Below are 16,772 nucleotides of genomic sequence, written 5' to 3'. Positions count from 1 at the left end.
TCGAAAGTAAGTAGAAATACAAGTTCCAAGTGTTTTTTAAACGATTTTACAGGTGTAAAATTTATAAAATACGTTTTTCTGCTCTTAGCTCGTATAAAATGGAGTAATGGCATCTCCGAGGGTTTGACTTATTATGCCCTATAGGGGGTTAACATAGAGTGCCACTACTCTAAGCTCATCCTTTAATTTAGTTTCGAAAGTTCCCGATAGATGGCGTTTTATACGGCTACCCCCAGAAAATAGCGGCTGTCTGCTCGTTGCCCCTTCCACGTCGACCTCCCATTGAATTGTGTATCTACCCTTTTAACATATCTATGGTGAAACCACGGAGCTGTATTGTAGAAGGAGTAGAGACTAGGCCTCTAGGGCCTAGACATAAGCGTACTAGTGCTCCGCGCACAATTTTCGCGCGTACCGAGCCAATGTAAACAATCTCTGACGTCACGTGTTTTAAAGAAGGCGTCCGTTTTCTTCTTTCCCGGCTTAATTCTTTGAATATTTTCCATATTATAATTAATATAAATAGAAATAATAGTAAAAATAAAAATTTAAATAAGATTTGCAAACGCTTGAGAAACTCCCGTCCCGTCACTCGGAAGTCGATACACAAAAGACCGAGGCTTAACTCTCCTGAACGTTCGTAGCTCGCGGCCATCTTTATTGTTTACATTGGCTCGCCTAGGTTTGGAGGGAGGGTCAAAATTCATACCCCTTTTTATGGACAAATAAGGTCTAGCTTTTTTTAATAGAGGGGAAGCTACGAGTCTCTACTCCTTCTACAATACAGCTCCGTGGTGAAACAGCCAGGCCTAACGCATAGTCTCCACTAAGAAATGTTGATTGCATCTTTGCCCATATTATTTAAACATGTTTGGCCTGGTAGTTCATTATCAGTCATTCCATTGCCACCTACATCTATCGTGGCCTGTGTACTGTGTACTGTGATATTTTTCCTTCTCAAAAGTGACATTTTGTTCGCCACGGTTTCCCACTAGGGGCGCCGTTTCTCAGACTTATTTGGGCGTGAACTGTGTATACTCGTGAAATGAGATCACTTTTCAAATTTCGGCAATCCGTTATGGCTTTTAAAGTTTGCATAATCCAAATATCTCTAGAATCTTCTCGTAAGCAGTGCCTTCTAGGTTAAAAGTTAGGCAATTTTATACAACCAAATGTTCCCCGTGAAAATATCACAATAATATAAGACATATACAGGGTGTTCCATAAAGGGTGGTATAACTGATGAACGACTTTGAGTTGAAAATGTAGCTTCTATGACATTTTGCACAGGGTTCATACAAACCTGGAAAACAGGGAAAACCTGGAAAAATCAGGGAAGTAAATTGTTGACAAAAACCTCAGGGAAAATTCAGGAAAATTTAGAATTTTTAGTAAAATTCAGGGAAATCAGGGGACTTTTCGTCAAACAGGGGCCGAGTAATTAAGCAAAATGTGCATAAACATACCCTCCATAGGATTAACATTACACTATACTTTGGAGGCTCATAACTCTGGTTATATTAGAGATAGGGGGATGTCCTTTGAGTATGTTATAGTCCTATTTGTCCCCAATCCAACAATACTATAAACTTGGGATTTCGTCAAACAGGGGCCGAGTAATCAAGCAAAAGGTTCATAAACATACCCTCCATAGGATTAACATTACACTATAGAGAGCTTTCAGTTGGAGGAGCTGAGTCACGTGACATAATTTACGCTGCCATATTGGTGGGTTTAAAGTAGGAATGAAGCTGGGACTACCCAATATGGCTACCAGAACCGCGGTAAGACTTGGGAGGGTGTGACGCACTACTATCTCATCTGAAAGCTCTCTATACTTTGGAGGCTCATAACTCTGGTTATATTAGAGATACTGGGATGTCCTTTGAGTATGTTATAGTCATATTTGCCCCCCATCCAACCATACTAAAAACTTGGGGATCCAGTAAAATGGGCCCGTGTAATTAAGCATAATGTCCATAGGATTAACATTACACTATACTTTGGAGGCTCATAACTGTGGTTCTACTAGAGATACGGGGATGTCCTTTGATTATGTAATAGTCATATTTGCCCCCCCCCTCCTTCGTTTACATTTGCTCCATAGGATACTCCATATACGGGAAAAGCATGGAAAATTCAGGGAAGTATATGGGGAAAAAAATTAGTTTTCCAAAAGTTGTATGAACCCTGTGCGTCTTGAATTTTCCTTTAAATTTATTTAGGTCGTCTGCTCTATTTTGTTAAATTTTTGCGTAGAATGTACCGAATCAGTTGATAAATACAGGGTCGATCCCCTTGACGTTGAACACAAAGTCCTTTTGCGATAAAAATATATTTTAATCTAATCATTTGTTTCTTTCTTCTTTTTGCGACAGATCGTTTTGTTTCAATCATTTTTTTGATTTGGTTGCGTAATGGCGGAAGCCAGGAGTGCTGTAGCCGAGCCCAGGGTCCAGGAATTGGACGAAGGAAGGGATTCCTGGAAAGATATCGCAAAAGCCTGGAAAACCTCCATTCTTAGGTTCTTTTTCAGGACCAGGTAATTAATTATTAATTTGTGTTGTTTTTATGGTTATGGTGCTATCAAGAAGCGATGTCTAGTTTATAAGGGAGAAGATATTAGATGCCTTAGCCATGGATTAACTAACGCTAGGGATTCTTCGTTCCCCCTAAAAGATTACGCATGCATGTTCCAAACACCCCCTAGCAGCAGCTACTATCCCTGGCCGGAAGTTATAAGAAAATTGGACCAAATATCACGTGTCCTATGACGTCAAAATTAAAATTGGGCGCCGCCATCTTTAAAATCCGCAAAAACGATTTATTTTGCCGAGAGATGGCGCTATATCTACATCCGTTTTGGTCCAATAAATTGGGGGGAATGAAGAGGGGAATCAAGGAATAAAACGTCAAAATTAAAATCCCGCTTAAAATTGGGCGCCGCTATCTTTAAAGTCCGCAAAAACGATTTATTTTGCCGAGAGATGGCGCTCTATATCTACATCCAGTCGGAAAATATGATTGTAATTTTCGTCATTGGCGTCGCGCTGACGTGAGTTTTCAGGAACCAATGAGATCATGCTGGATGTAATTTATAGGCGGGGATTAACTCCGGACCTACTATACGTTTGGACTGGAGATAAAGCTAGATTATAAATGTGGATCCGAATTTATACCTTCTCCCTTGTAAACTAGATATCGCTTCTTGGTGCGTTCAAAGCAGGGTTGTCAAGGGTCAAGGAAATCCTGGAAAAATCAGGGAGAATTTTAAGAATTTAACTGACAAAACTTTCAGGGAAATTCAGTGAATTTAAAAATTTGCCAAAAAGGTCAGGGTTAAAATTTTCTCATAAAGCTAAGGAAAAGTCAGTGAAGTTAAAAATTGCCCAAGAAAACCATATAAATTTCAAGGAATTTTTAAAACCACCCAAATATCTCGGGGACAAATCAGGGAATTTATAAATATAGCTAAAAAGGTCAGGGAATTTTTAGTTTAAACAAATGTCATGGTCGGGGTTTGGAGTTTTAGCTCCGCCCTCGTAGACAAGTTCTGATTGGTTCCTGCCTTTAGCAAGGTAAAATTGGTGTGTAGAAAATTAGTCAGCGTGTTAGGGGCGCCACAGGTGCAGAGATTCGCTTTAAAAGTCAGTGAAATTTAAAAATATCCCGAGAAGGTCATGGAAAAGTCCTTGAATTTTAAGAAAGTCAGGAAATCTTGAATTGCAGAAAGTTCCAACGTAAAGATGCTTTACAGGGCTCATGCAAACCTGGAAACAGGGAAAACATGGAAAAATCAGGGAAATAAATAGTTGACGAAAACCTCAGGGAAATAAATAGTTGACAGAAACCTCAGGAAAATTTAGAATTTTTAGTAAAATTCAGGGAAATCAGGGGACTTTTCGTCAAACAGGGGCCGAGTAATTAAGCAAAATGTTCGTGAACATACCCTCCATAGGATTAACATTACACTTTGGAGGCTCATAACTCTGATTATATTACAGATACGGGGATGTCCTTTGATTATGTAATATTCACCCCCCCTCCTTCGTTAACATTTACTCCATAGGATATACCATATACGGGGAAAACCTGGAAAACTCAGGGAAATTCGTTTTCCAAAAGTTGTATAAACCCTGCTTTATAACATAACCCAGAGAGTTAGTTTATACAAGAAGTGATATCTAGTTTATTAGGGAAAGGTACAAGATGCCTATGTGTTCGCGCGCCATGGTCCCTGTCCCCCTTTCAAAATACAAGGGGGGACGTAAAAGGAGGCCGGGCTATTTCGCCTCTCCTCAGTCGGAAAATATGACTATAATTTTCGTCACTCGCGTCGTGGCGCTGACGTGAGTTTTCTAGAACCAATGAGATCATGCTGGTTGTAATTTAGAGGCGGGGATTGACTCCGGACCTACTATACATTTGGACTGGAGATAAAGCTGGAATTGTGGCGATATTATGACCTTCTCCCTAATGAACTAGATATCACTTCTTGGTTTATAATAATAATAATGTTTTTAAAAAATACTCTGTTGAAGTTGACAAGTATTGACTTAGCAAAGGTTATAGGGTTAAACCACAGGAAATAGTCAAGGAAAATCTGGAAAATTCAGGGAATCTGTAGTTTTCAAAATAAAGGTTAACATTATCTTAACAAAAACTGATTAGAACGGAATGAGGTCGTCAACGTTCGGATAAGAGAATTGATATTTTTGGACTTGAGTGTTTTTGAAGACAGATCATGCAGTTCTATGTCGTCGTCACTTAAGACTATTTTTCTTCTGTCATTTTGAGGAATCAAATAAGATGAATGAATGAAGGGGAAAAGTTATATTCATACTTTAAAGGGAAAATTAAATGGTCAGACAACCATTTTTAATGGATTAAAATTGTTAACACGACGTCAAAGTCGTTAAAGGGAGGGTGAAGTAGAAAATCAAGTGATTTTTTTATCGATTCTTCTGCAAATTAAAAGACCAGTCTGCATAGTGAAACATTCAGGAAATACTTCCGAATGATTCTAAAATTCAAATTAGGTTCAGGTTGTAAAGATAATTTTAAAGAAGGACCTCCGACCAATCGCGTAACGCCCTGCCTTTTTGTTAACAAAATTCTCGTGGCACGCATGCTCCGTGTCGAATGAAATTTATCACGAGATTTGATAAAATTAGGCGCGCGACGTGACAATCGTAGCGCGAGACATGGAGCGTGCCACGAGAATTTTGTTAACAAAAAGGCAGGGTGTTACGCGATTGGTCGGAGGTCCTTCTTTAAAATTATCCTTAAAATCTGAACCTAATTTGAATTTTAAAATCATTCGGAGCTGGTATTTCCTGAATGTTTGACTATGCAGACTGGTCTTATAATTAGTAGAAGAATCGATAAAAAATCACTTGATTTTCTACTTCACCCTCCCTTTAACAGAACATATATAAAATCCTTTCCGTTAATTTAACATGATTTTTCACAGTTTCAAAAGTGAGGTGACAGTTTTTAACTCGATTTTACCATGATTTTTTTTTATTTAAAAAAAAACGGTTTAGGTTTTTCAAAAATGAGAGCTAGGAAGGCACGTTAAACATAAAAACAATGATCTGTTATTACCAAGAAGTGATTTATATAAGAAGGCATGAAATAGCGTCCGGTGCTCCCGTGATAGGCGACAATCCCCCGTTTCATGGGTGGGAGGGGGCGGGAGGCGGGACTTAATGCTCTATCTTACTCTATGTTTTCCACCATCTATCTAGTATCTTTATACCTTTTCGTTAAGCCTCGGTTTGGTTTTTGGAACTCACGAAATTGTAAGTGTAGTACACTTGATTCAATCCACCTTATTCCCTTTCGCCGGAAGTTAGGCTTAGCTCGGGATTCATGGGGGTGAGTAACGGGAAGAAATTGGTCTGTCATCTGCTTCAAAAGCCAAAAATATGTACTGTAGCGGACGACAGACTCACCCCCATGAATCCCGAGCTAAGCCTAACCTCCTGCGAAAGGGAATAAGGTGGATTTAGAAATAATTATAGAGTGCTGTCAGTTGTGACGTCAGATCCAAGGTTAAACGTCACGAGTCTGCCTTTAGCAATGGGCGGCCATGACAGTTACCGTTTTTCCTTTATGGGAAAACAGCATGGGTGACGTCACACCGGCGCTTCTGACAGCACTCTATAGAACGAACGAAACGGAGGCGGGACTTAATGCTCTATCTTACTCTGTTTTCCACCATCTATTTATTACCTTTTCGTTAAGCCTCGGTTTGGTTTTTGGAACTCACGAAATTGTAAGTGTAGTACACTTGATTCCATTTAGAAATAATTATAGAACGAACGATTTTCATGTAGAGTTACATATTCAAAATCCATCAAGATAGGTTCAAAACGTTTAACTATAACTTCTTAATGTCAATTAAAAACAACTGTCGTACCGTTTCGGCACCGCGAGCTGCCGAGTTTTTTTTCTCTAGTCGGAAACTCGGAATACGTAATTCGCGTCTATTTGACCTATCCCTTCGGGATCTAATAAGAAAGCGCATAGCAATGACGGACATGAAAGGGGTGGCGTTTGTCCACTGACACTGGCGTAAGAGTAGAAGCGTAAAATCTCGCGACTTATGCCTTCTTATATCAATCACTTCTTGTTATTGCAAAATAATTAGCATTTAATTAGTCTTAAAAACCAGGGCTACTGCGCCATCCGCTTTTAGTTTAGTGGCGTCTGCTAGCCCGAACCTTTAACCCCTACAGGTACAGATTCAGTCTTTTGTCTTTACAAATTAACAGTTGGGCAATATGTTGTCAAAACTGAAAACTTCCTTTAGTGGCAACTATAAACGTTTAATTTAATCTCTAATTTCTACGCTCGCATTTTTGTTCCAGAAACTCCATCAGAAATGGAATGTGGCCTTCTTCCATGTCTAACCTGGCATTCGCCGTAACTGTCTTTTTCGTTTTGCTAATTGTTGATCCACAAATGACGTCATGGTTGAACCGGTCCTTATGGAGCGTAAGAGATCCATTACATATACCCAAGGGTATGGTATGAAACTATATACTTATAATAGAAATATTGTTAGAAGCGGGAAATTAGTTAGGAAAGTGATTTGACAGGAAATATTGTTGCGTTGCTTGCGTTGATGCCAAAAAATTATAGAGGTGAGACGAGGAATATTTATCTCCCCCTCCACTGTGTTACTAAGTATGTAAACATAGGAAGTTGGCGGGTAGTCTAGTAAACTGGCTAAGTTGGCGGGTAGTCTAGTAAACTGGCTAAGTTGGCGGGTAGTCTAGTAAACTGGCTAAGTTGGCGGGTAGTCTAGTAAACTGGCTAAGTTGGCGGGTAGTCTAGTAAACTGGCTAAGTTGGCGGGTAGTCTAGTAAACGTGGGATGTCGGCGGGTACTCTAGTAAACGTGGGATGTTGGCGGGTACTCTAGTAAACGTAGGATGTCGGCGGGTACTCTAGTAAACGTAGGATGTTGGCGGGTACTCAAGTAAACGATGGATGTCGGCGCGGGTACTCTAGTAAACGTGGGAAGTTGTCGGGTACTCTAGTAAACGTAGGATGTCGGCGGGTACTCTAGTAAACATAGGATGTTGGCGGGTACTCTAGTAAACATAGGATGTCGGCGGGTACTCTAGTAAACATAGGAAGTTGGCGGGTACTCTAGTAAACATAGGAAGTTGGCGGGTACTCTAGTAAACATAGGAAGTTGGCGGGTACTCTAGTAAACATGGGATGTCGGCGGGTACTCTAGTAAACATGGGATGTCGGCGGGTACTCTAGTAAACATAGGATGTTGGCGGGTACTCTAGTAAACATAGGATGTCGGCGGGTACTCTAGTAAACATAGGAAGTTGGCGGGTACTCTAGTAAACATAGGAAGTTGGCGGGTACTCTAGTAAACATAGGAAGTTGGCGGGTACTCTAGTAAACATAGGAAGTTGGCGGGTACTCTAGTAAACGTAGGATGTCGGCGCGGGTACTCTAGTAAGCGTAGGATGTCGGCGCGGGTACACTAGTAAACGATGGATGTCGGCGCGGGTACTCTAGTAAACGTGGGAAGTTGTCGGGTACTCTAGTAAACGTAGGATGTCGGCGGGTACTCTAGTAAACGTGGGATGTTGGCGGGTACTCTAGTAAACGTAGGATGTCGGCGGGTACTCTAGTAAACGTGGGATGTTGGCGGGTACTCTAGTAAACGTAGGATGTCGGCGGGTACTCTAGTAAACGTGGGATGTCGGCGGGTACTCTAGTAAACGTAGGATGTCGGCGGGTACTCTAGTAAATTGGCGAAGCTGTTGGCGGACAACTTCTTAGCTATACTTATGGTAGACTTATGTGCACTTATATAACCAATAAATTCAAAATTATTTTTTTTAAATTTTAGGTTTACCACGATCACTGCAAGCATTGTGCATAGCTTCTTTAGCTGGATTCATTTTTATCATTTTGTTGATGGTCATTAGACAGTATCTGCTCAGGATACTTCTCGCCTATCGAGGCTGGATGTGTAAGTTTTTCATTCGAAATTATAATTAAAAGGATAGTAACGTAACTAACGTTAAAGTGTTAGTGCCACGTTTTTTGAAAAGTGGCAAATTTTCGTTTTAAAAGATCAATTGGGTTATAATAACAGTAGATCCAAGGTAAAAAGTCTTATAGAAATTTATTCATTTTGTAATATGAAAAAGAAAATTGATATTTCACATACCTCATTAAGACGGAATAAATTATAAATATACCCCTGGTGACGTCATAAGAGGTTGACCAGCGCGAGACAGATTTCATTACGAGAGCTAAGCCTAGTTTTTAAACTATTTATTGTATATTCTGCTTAAAACAGGCTTTTTAACAGACTTAAACGAAGTCTCGCTTATGGTTTAGTTTGTTGTAAAAAAATGCCGCTAGATGCCTCAATAGTCGAGCGCTGGAGTTGACTGGCCAAGTTAACTTAGCAAAGGCTAGTTTAAGCTCCGCCCTCTTGGACTATAGTTTTGATTGATTCCTGCCTTTCCTTTATCAAGGTAAAATTTGGCGGGTTTTAAATTAGCCTGAATGTTATTGGAGCCACAGGAGCCGGCATTTACTTATAAAATATCTGTGGTGACGTCTTTAGGAAAACGACACATTTATGACGTAACTCTGTTCCTACCCGCTTTTTATAGTGAAATAGTTATTGCTTCTTATTAGTTTATGCTATCGCCATCTAGCCACAAAGTAAACAATAAAATACAGAACCATGTAGTCCATTTTCAAAGAAATTTACTTTTAAAATGGTGATGTTAAATTGATGTATAACATGTCCCATTCATTGGACTAAAAGTAGTGATAAGGATTTAAAATTGTGGAAATGGTAGATTATGCCCTTACAATTAAAATTTGAGAAATTCAAGTCGCTCACTAGATGGCGCCACACAAATAATTAACATCCTTTATAACTGGGTGTTACCCTTGTAAATTGCATTTCGTTACGGCGATGCATATGGCAGACTTTATGGAACAAACGTTGTCAATAGCTTCTGATATTTCCACCAGATGGCGACACTTACAGCTAGCGTTCATAGAAACCTGGAAAAATCCGGGAAATAAATAGTTGACAAAAACCTCAGGGAAAATTCCGGGAAATTTGCGTCAAACATGGGCCGATCGAGTTATTAAGCAAAATGTTCGTAAACAAACCCTCCATAGGATTAACATTACATTAAATTTTGGTGGCTCATAACTCTGGTTCTACTAGAGATACGGGGATGTCCTTTGAGTATGTTATAGTCCTATTTGCCCCCATCAAACGATGCTAAAAACTTGGGATTTCATCAAAAAGGGGCCGAGTAATCAAGCAAAATGTTCGTGAACATTCCCTCCATAGGATTAACATTACACTATTCTTTGGAGTCTATAACTCTGGTTATATTAGAGATACAGGGGTGGCCTTTTAGTATGTTATAGTCCTATTTGCCCCCCATCCAACGATACTATAAACTTGGGGATCCAGTAAAATGGGGCCGTGTAATTAAGCAAAATGTCCATAGGATTAACATTACACTATACTTTGGAGGCTCATAACTCTGGTTATTTTAGAGATACGGGGATGTCCTTTGAGTATGTTATAGTCCTATTTGCCCCCATCCAACCATACTAAAAACTTATGACTACGACAATCAGGGTTAGTGAACATACCCTCCATAGGATTAACATTACACTATACTTTGGAGGCTATAACTCTGGTTATTCACCACCCATTCTAACGTCTTCCTACCTCTCTTCCAATTATTTTCTTTTTAATTGGAAACAATTTATCTAACTTAAGATATATTAAACTTTTGATAAAATTAAAATTGACTCTACTATCCTTTTTAAGAAGTAATAAATTGCCACGTTATTTTCAATTTTCATTAATTTTTTAGACACTCCGGTGAAGGGTCATTCAAATTCGACGTTATTATGGTGTTTAGCGGTGAAATTAGTTAGCGGTTATCAGCCGTCTTTGTACAGTTGTCAGAGGTCACTGCCTCGGTTGCCCGTCCCACCTTTGAAAGAAACTATCCGACAACTGTTAGAGTCTCTGGAACCTTTAACTACCGATGAAGAACTTACGCTACTCAAAAAACAAGCTAAGGTAATTATATTTCTTTACGAGGGGTCCGTCATTGCCAAAAAATCCCGTACGCTCGGGGAAAAATCCACAAAAAAATCCAAAATTTTGTGAAAATCCACAAAAAAATCCAAAATTTTGTGAAAATCCACAAAAAAATCCAAAATTTTGTGAAAATCCACAAAAAAATCCCAAATTTTGTGAAAATCCACAAAAAAATCCCAAATTTTGTGAAAATCCACAAAAAAATCCAAAATTTTGTGAAAATCCACAAAAAAATCCAAAATTTTGTGAAAATCCACAAAAAAATCCAAAATTTTGTGAAAATCCACAAAAAAATCCAAAATTTTGTGAAAATCCACAAAAAAATCCCAAATTTTGTGAAAATCCACAAAAAAATCCAAAATTTTCAAATTCACAAAACCAGGAAGACGATACAAATTACAGTTAAAAATACAAAATCCTAAAAAAAAATACGAAATCCCGAAACAAATTACAAAATCGCGAGAAAAAATACGAAATTCCATGAAAAAATTCAAAAACACAACGGTTTTTTTGAAAATCCTACTGGATTTTGGATTTTTATAAAAAATTGACAAATCCATTTAAATAAAAAAAAAATACGTAAAAATCCATAAAAATCCGAGGGATTACGTTTTTTTTTTCGAATGACGGACCCCTCGCTTCTTTATTATTATCCTTTCGAAAGTTGCTGGGCTTGGGGAACTTGTTTTTAAAATCCCGCTCATGCGCGTATCAACAGAAATGTAAGGGCGTAAGGTCTTTTAGTGTTGCAATTGTGGGAAGAAAGCTTATATTAAATTTGCATGGCGGCGCCAGAGATTTTGGTAGTGTTGGCTGCCGCCAGAATTGAACTAATTCGAGGAAAATTTACGTTAGTGATGCATTGTATGTAGGCTACATCCGTTTAAAGGGAGGGTGAAGTGGAAAATCGAATGATTTTTTTTTATCGATTCTTCAACTCAGGAAATAACTCCGAATGATTTTAAAATCCAAATTAGGTTGAGATTTTATGGATAACTAGCTGTTATCCGCTGTAATAAGAACTTCCATCAAAATGATATAAAGAATGGGTACATTTTACTGATGACTAATATTTTTGTAGCACCCTATGAGCGAAGGCACTCGGCATTGCCCGTCAGCCCGTCGGGATATTTTTTATTACTTTTCACGCGGACATTATTCCATAAAGAAGGGTTTTTAAATTTCTGGCAGCCATTTAAAAAGATGGCAACAAATCGAACCCATAAGACCATTCAGCCCGTCCTATAAAATCCTATATTTTCATGAAAATATTCCTATAAATATTTTAGAAATTCGGCTGGGGGCCCTGCTAATGCTTCTGAGACAGCTCCATGATATGGTATTTTTTCCCGATATTTGAACCCATTTACAGCATATCATAATTTTACCTAAGTTAAAGGGAATGCGAATTTACAATTTCATATCATGTTTTACCGCGAAAGTGGTATTATGTTACACTTTCAAGTCTCTACTTTCAAAATATCAAGCTTTTAATATAATTGAACCAAAGTTTCTTTTTTTAAAATCCATTCAAAAATCACGAAAACTCTACAGTTTCGATATATAAATAATTTTGTCTTGTCGAGCTTGTTTTATGACATCACTATGACGTCAGGGGGAAAAAGCGCGGGAATCCTATACGCGTCTCGAGCTTCTCGCCCGAGGGGGCCGTCGCTCCTTCAAATCTCGTACACTTGGTTTTTTAAATCACATAAATCACTTCCCAAATCTTGCAAATCACTAAAATCGCTATGAAATCAATCAAATCCTTCAAGTCGCTGCACAAATCAGTGAAATCGCTGGTAAATCATTCAAATCAGTGAAATCAATCGTAAATCAGTGAAATCACTATACAAAGCAGTCAAATCAAGAAATCATCAAATCAATCAAATCATTAAAATCATTATGAAATCAACGCCAAATCACTCAAATCATTCGAATCACTAGCAAATCATTCAAATCGCTAGCAAATCATTCAAATCATGCAAATCGCACCAAATCATTCAAATCGTTGACAAATCCTTGTTAAGCCACCAGTCATTCAAATCGTACAAATCTTTCAAATCATTTCCAAATCCTTCAAATCACATAAATCGAATCGAAATCATCGTAAAATCGTGAAAATCACTCCCAAATCATTCAAATCGGCTCCAAATCAGCAAATCGGTCAAATCATTCTTAAATCTTTGAAATCATCAAAATCGAGAAAGATTTCAAATCTCGTACGCTCTCATGAGTAATGACGGCCCCCTCGTTCTCCCCAGTTTAAACTCTGGGTCTGATATCGGAGAAAGTGGCACCATCTGACGTGAAAAATGTATCTGTGACGTCATCCTACTGGAAACGTTTTCAATTAATCTCATATGAAGCATTTTCAAATGCATATTGCGGTCAAACAACCAGAAATGGGAGAATTAAAAGCTTGTTATTTTTGAATTGACAGAAATTAATTCTATCTTTTGTTATATAAATCAGAGGTTTTTCAAACAAAGCTTCACATACCCTTTAATATATCTGGTATATTACCCCAATCTTTTTAGTCATTGTGCTTTTCATTCTTTTCTCAACATATTAGTGACAAAATGATAATTTAATTTTCCTCAATATTTGAATTGTTAAATTTAACAATATTAAAAATTACTGAAATTTCACAATAATATACAACATTATTCACTTAATTAAAGGGAAGTAGGAAATGAATTAAAAACAATTTTTTTAGCCACTTCAAATTGATAAAAAATCGCATCAAATCCATTAAGGAAACTTTCACCATAATGTTTCCGTTAGTTTTATTTTAAAAAAGTGAACGTACCTATTAAGCCGTCAAGTAAAGCGTGCAAAGTGTATTGGCGGGTGGGTAAGGGCAGAAGTAAGATGAGACTAGAAGTACTGTGCTAACTAAATTCTTCACTTGGCGAAAGTGAATATTCTTGATAAGACACCAACGGTTGGCCCTCTAGTGGCGGTTTCAGAATTTTCCCTCCAAAATGTGAGGCGCTCGTGGCGGTAGACGGCCCAACTAGATTCAAGCATCGGCGTCCGTGTTCCGCGGTTTTGGGTTGAGGGGAAGGGGGTAGGAAATGTTTTTGGAACTCGACCAATTTTTTTCTCGATCTAGTGTAGGCGCGATGGAAGCGGCATAAAATCCTCAAATTAGTTCACTAGTGCCAGGGCCTATTACCAATGCTAGAGCTCTTTACTTCTAGTCTCATCTTACTTCTGGTAAGAGTAATAATGATTTGAAATACATCACACGTGACGAGAAGATACAAATTAAGACACCACATGGAGTAAGACTGGACGCATAGTCATTGTTTATCGCCATTTATTTCAAGTGGTTGTTATCGAAATAAAACCAATTAAGTTTCTTTCAGGGTTCATACAAACCTGGAAAATAGGGAAAACCTTTGAAAAATCAGGGACATAAATAGTTGGCAAAAACCTCATGGAAAACTCGGGGAAATTTAGAATTTTTAGTAAAATTCAGGTAAATTTGCGTCAGACTCAGACAGGGGCCGAGTAATTAAGCAAAATGTTCGTAAACATCCCCTCCATAGGATTAACATTACACTATACTTTGGAGGCTCATAACTCTGGTTCTACTAGAGATACGGGGATGTCCTTTTAGTATGTTATAGTCCTATTTGTCCCCATCAAACTCGAGCCGAGCTAGGTCTTGGCTCGGCTCTAGCTCGGCTCGGATCGAAAATGATCGAGCCGAGCCGAGCTGGCTCGATTAACATATACATGTTTAAAAAAAATTGCTACTACCAACGTCAAACTTGAGAATGACTATAAATGCCATCCCATGTTTAGGAATGTAGTGGTTCAGTAAAACACGCTCTTTAAAATATGCTCAAGGCTAGAGACGAGAGATTTTTCCCACGCTTTATTTCATGTAAAATTACAACGGAACGCTATTGGTGGAGAGAATAAAGACTAAAAGGAAAGCACTATATCAGTGACTAATTTCGCGAGCCGGCTCGTGAGTCGGCTCGACTCGATGCCTGTCGGCTCGGCTCGGCTCGACCATAAAAAAGCTCGCTCGTTAATTAATCGAGCCGCAAAAGTGGCGGCTCGGCTCGGCTCGAACTCGGCTCGCTCGTCACGAGCCCGAGCTGGCTCGAGCTCGAGAACAGTCCTAAAAACTTGGGATTTTCTCCATAGGATACTATCCATATACGGGAAAAACCTGGAAGTTATGCTAGTAATATTATAATAGCAATAAGTATGACACTTTTTATTTCCATAGCAGGGTTCATACAAACCTGGAAAATTCAGAGAAATAAATTGTTGGCTAAAACACAGGGAAAGAAATACTTAGTAAATTTGTGAGGTAAATTCGCTTTGAAGGGGTTGTTTCAATATATGGGGAAAACTCAGGGAAATCGGTTTTTCCAAAAGTTGTATGAACCCTGCATAGTGCAATGGTTTTTCCAAAAGTTGTATGAACCCTGCATAGTGCAATGGTTTTTCTCCTTGTTTTTAGATATAGGGTGCAAGCAGGGATAGATTTAATTTTAGAAGTAGGAATGAAGAACGGTTAGTATTTACTTCAGTTATTCCGACTCATAGACCACCCAGTATAGAGCTCCTCCCTCCAACACGTAACGAAAAGTTTAAATTATCTTATTGGCTCACTTAAACTACGTTTTGATGACGTTGCTGACGGGGACGGCGAAAAATAGTGACGTAATTCCTTTTTACCTCTGTCGATATGGCCTGCCTCTTCTTTCTTACCCCCCCCCCGTCCCGTGGAAGGGGGTCCGGGACTTTGACGCGCGCCCAGATATTACTCTGTTCTCCATTCCTACTTCTAAAATAAAATCAATCCCTGATAGGGGTATAGCATTAAAGGAATGGTTCACCCATAAACTTTTTTTGCTGTAATCCCTTTAATTACTCCCAAAACCAAGATTTCGAGAGTTGAAATAATTTTACATTAAGTATATTTTAAATTAAATCAGAAAAACTAATTGCATTGAGGACCTTATAGCGCCTGTATGGTGCTTTTCCGCAAAGCCAGAGAGAGCGCGATACGTCACTCACTCAGTCCTCCATCTTATTGGCCGAGGTATCTATAGGGCAAGCTTCTACTAAAAAGTAAACTCGACTATTACGCAGTTGAGCGCTAGACCGGCGACAAGGTACGTTGGCAGCGCCGGTAGAGCCGTAGTCAAGCCTGCCCTAGACCGCCGTAGCAAAGGCCTAGCTAGTACGCTAGCGAATCGTGGCATATCGTATTACGATAATGCACTATAAGGGTACTTGCAGTGATCGAGAACAGTATAAAAACTAACCGCACACCTAGAGTTAACACTCTGACAGTCTTTTATAATACAACTAGGCATTTCGGCAATTAATTTTGATTCAAATTGATCAACGAAACGACTAACGACGAGAGCTAAACATACTTGAAGACGAAGTTGTCAGACTAAAAAAAACCCGACCTAAATCATGGAGCAAACCAGGAGAGTCGACTCCGGTAGTTTCCGTAAACGTCCGGTAGAGGCATGACAGAAGCGTTGCAGAAGCTAGTGCTTCTAGCGGCCTCTAGTTCTCATGCGGAACATAATTAGATGCACGGGGGGCAAGGGACTAGTTTCCCCAATGTTAATACCCCCCAGTTTTTCCGTACGACAAAAAGGGGGCGCCACGGTCGCGTTTCCAAAATCGGGTAATATAGCCAAAGCTAGAGTCGACTATCCTTGTTTCATCCATGCCTAAATTCTTCTGCTTGGAGCAGAGACCTGCACGGGCCGAGTTTTTCAGGCCCGACCCAAGCCCGGCCCGGTTTTAGAATTTTGAATAAGCCCGAAACCCGGCCCGAGTCCGAGAACATAGTTGGTTTTTCGGCCCGGTCCGGCCCGGCCCGTTACATGCATTAACCAAGCCCGGCCTGACACATTGAATGAATTGAACAGGTCCGGCCCGGCCCGGCCCGTTACACGTAGTTCAGTTGTAATTTTTATATTTTTTTACATAAAATCAATGATTTGAATTCATATTTGCTTTAGCGTCGTGTATTATTCATTTCTTTTGATAATTGTTCGTTACATTTGTTCTTAGAAGCTAATACTCATTTAAATTATTTTTCATTTGAACTTTGGATTAAATGAGAATCATGTTCGGCCCGG

At 39.1% G+C, this 16,772-nt stretch overlaps 2 protein-coding genes across 2 annotated transcripts in view; one reads left to right on the top strand and one right to left on the bottom strand.

The window, feature by feature from the left end:
* LOC149651853 (glutamate receptor ionotropic, kainate glr-3-like) overlaps nucleotides 1-16,772 on the bottom strand; it is a 105,929-nt gene that overhangs the window by 40,194 nt on the left and 48,963 nt on the right. The gene's annotated exons all lie outside the window — the stretch shown is intronic.
* The window catches only part of LOC149651857 (carnitine O-palmitoyltransferase 1, liver isoform-like), a 63,779-nt gene that overhangs the window by 23,124 nt on the left and 23,883 nt on the right, over nucleotides 1-16,772 (top strand). Inside the window, exons 3-6 of the mRNA XM_089848955.1 lie at nucleotides 2,379-2,542; nucleotides 6,876-7,030; nucleotides 8,386-8,508; nucleotides 10,403-10,614. Of these exons, the coding sequence (XP_089705081.1) occupies nucleotides 2,418-2,542; nucleotides 6,876-7,030; nucleotides 8,386-8,508; nucleotides 10,403-10,614 (615 nt within the window). The 5' untranslated portion in view covers nucleotides 2,379-2,417. The remainder of the gene's footprint in view (nucleotides 1-2,378; nucleotides 2,543-6,875; nucleotides 7,031-8,385; nucleotides 8,509-10,402; nucleotides 10,615-16,772) is intronic.

The sequence above is a fragment of the Phalangium opilio genome, unplaced genomic scaffold (assembly GCF_054372755.1).
Source record: "Phalangium opilio isolate 3A_F unplaced genomic scaffold, DU_Popi_V2 ptg000082l_1, whole genome shotgun sequence".
NCBI classification, from domain to species: Eukaryota; Metazoa; Arthropoda; class Arachnida; order Opiliones; family Phalangiidae; genus Phalangium; species Phalangium opilio.
This window is presented reverse-complemented; position numbering and strand designations above follow the sequence as displayed.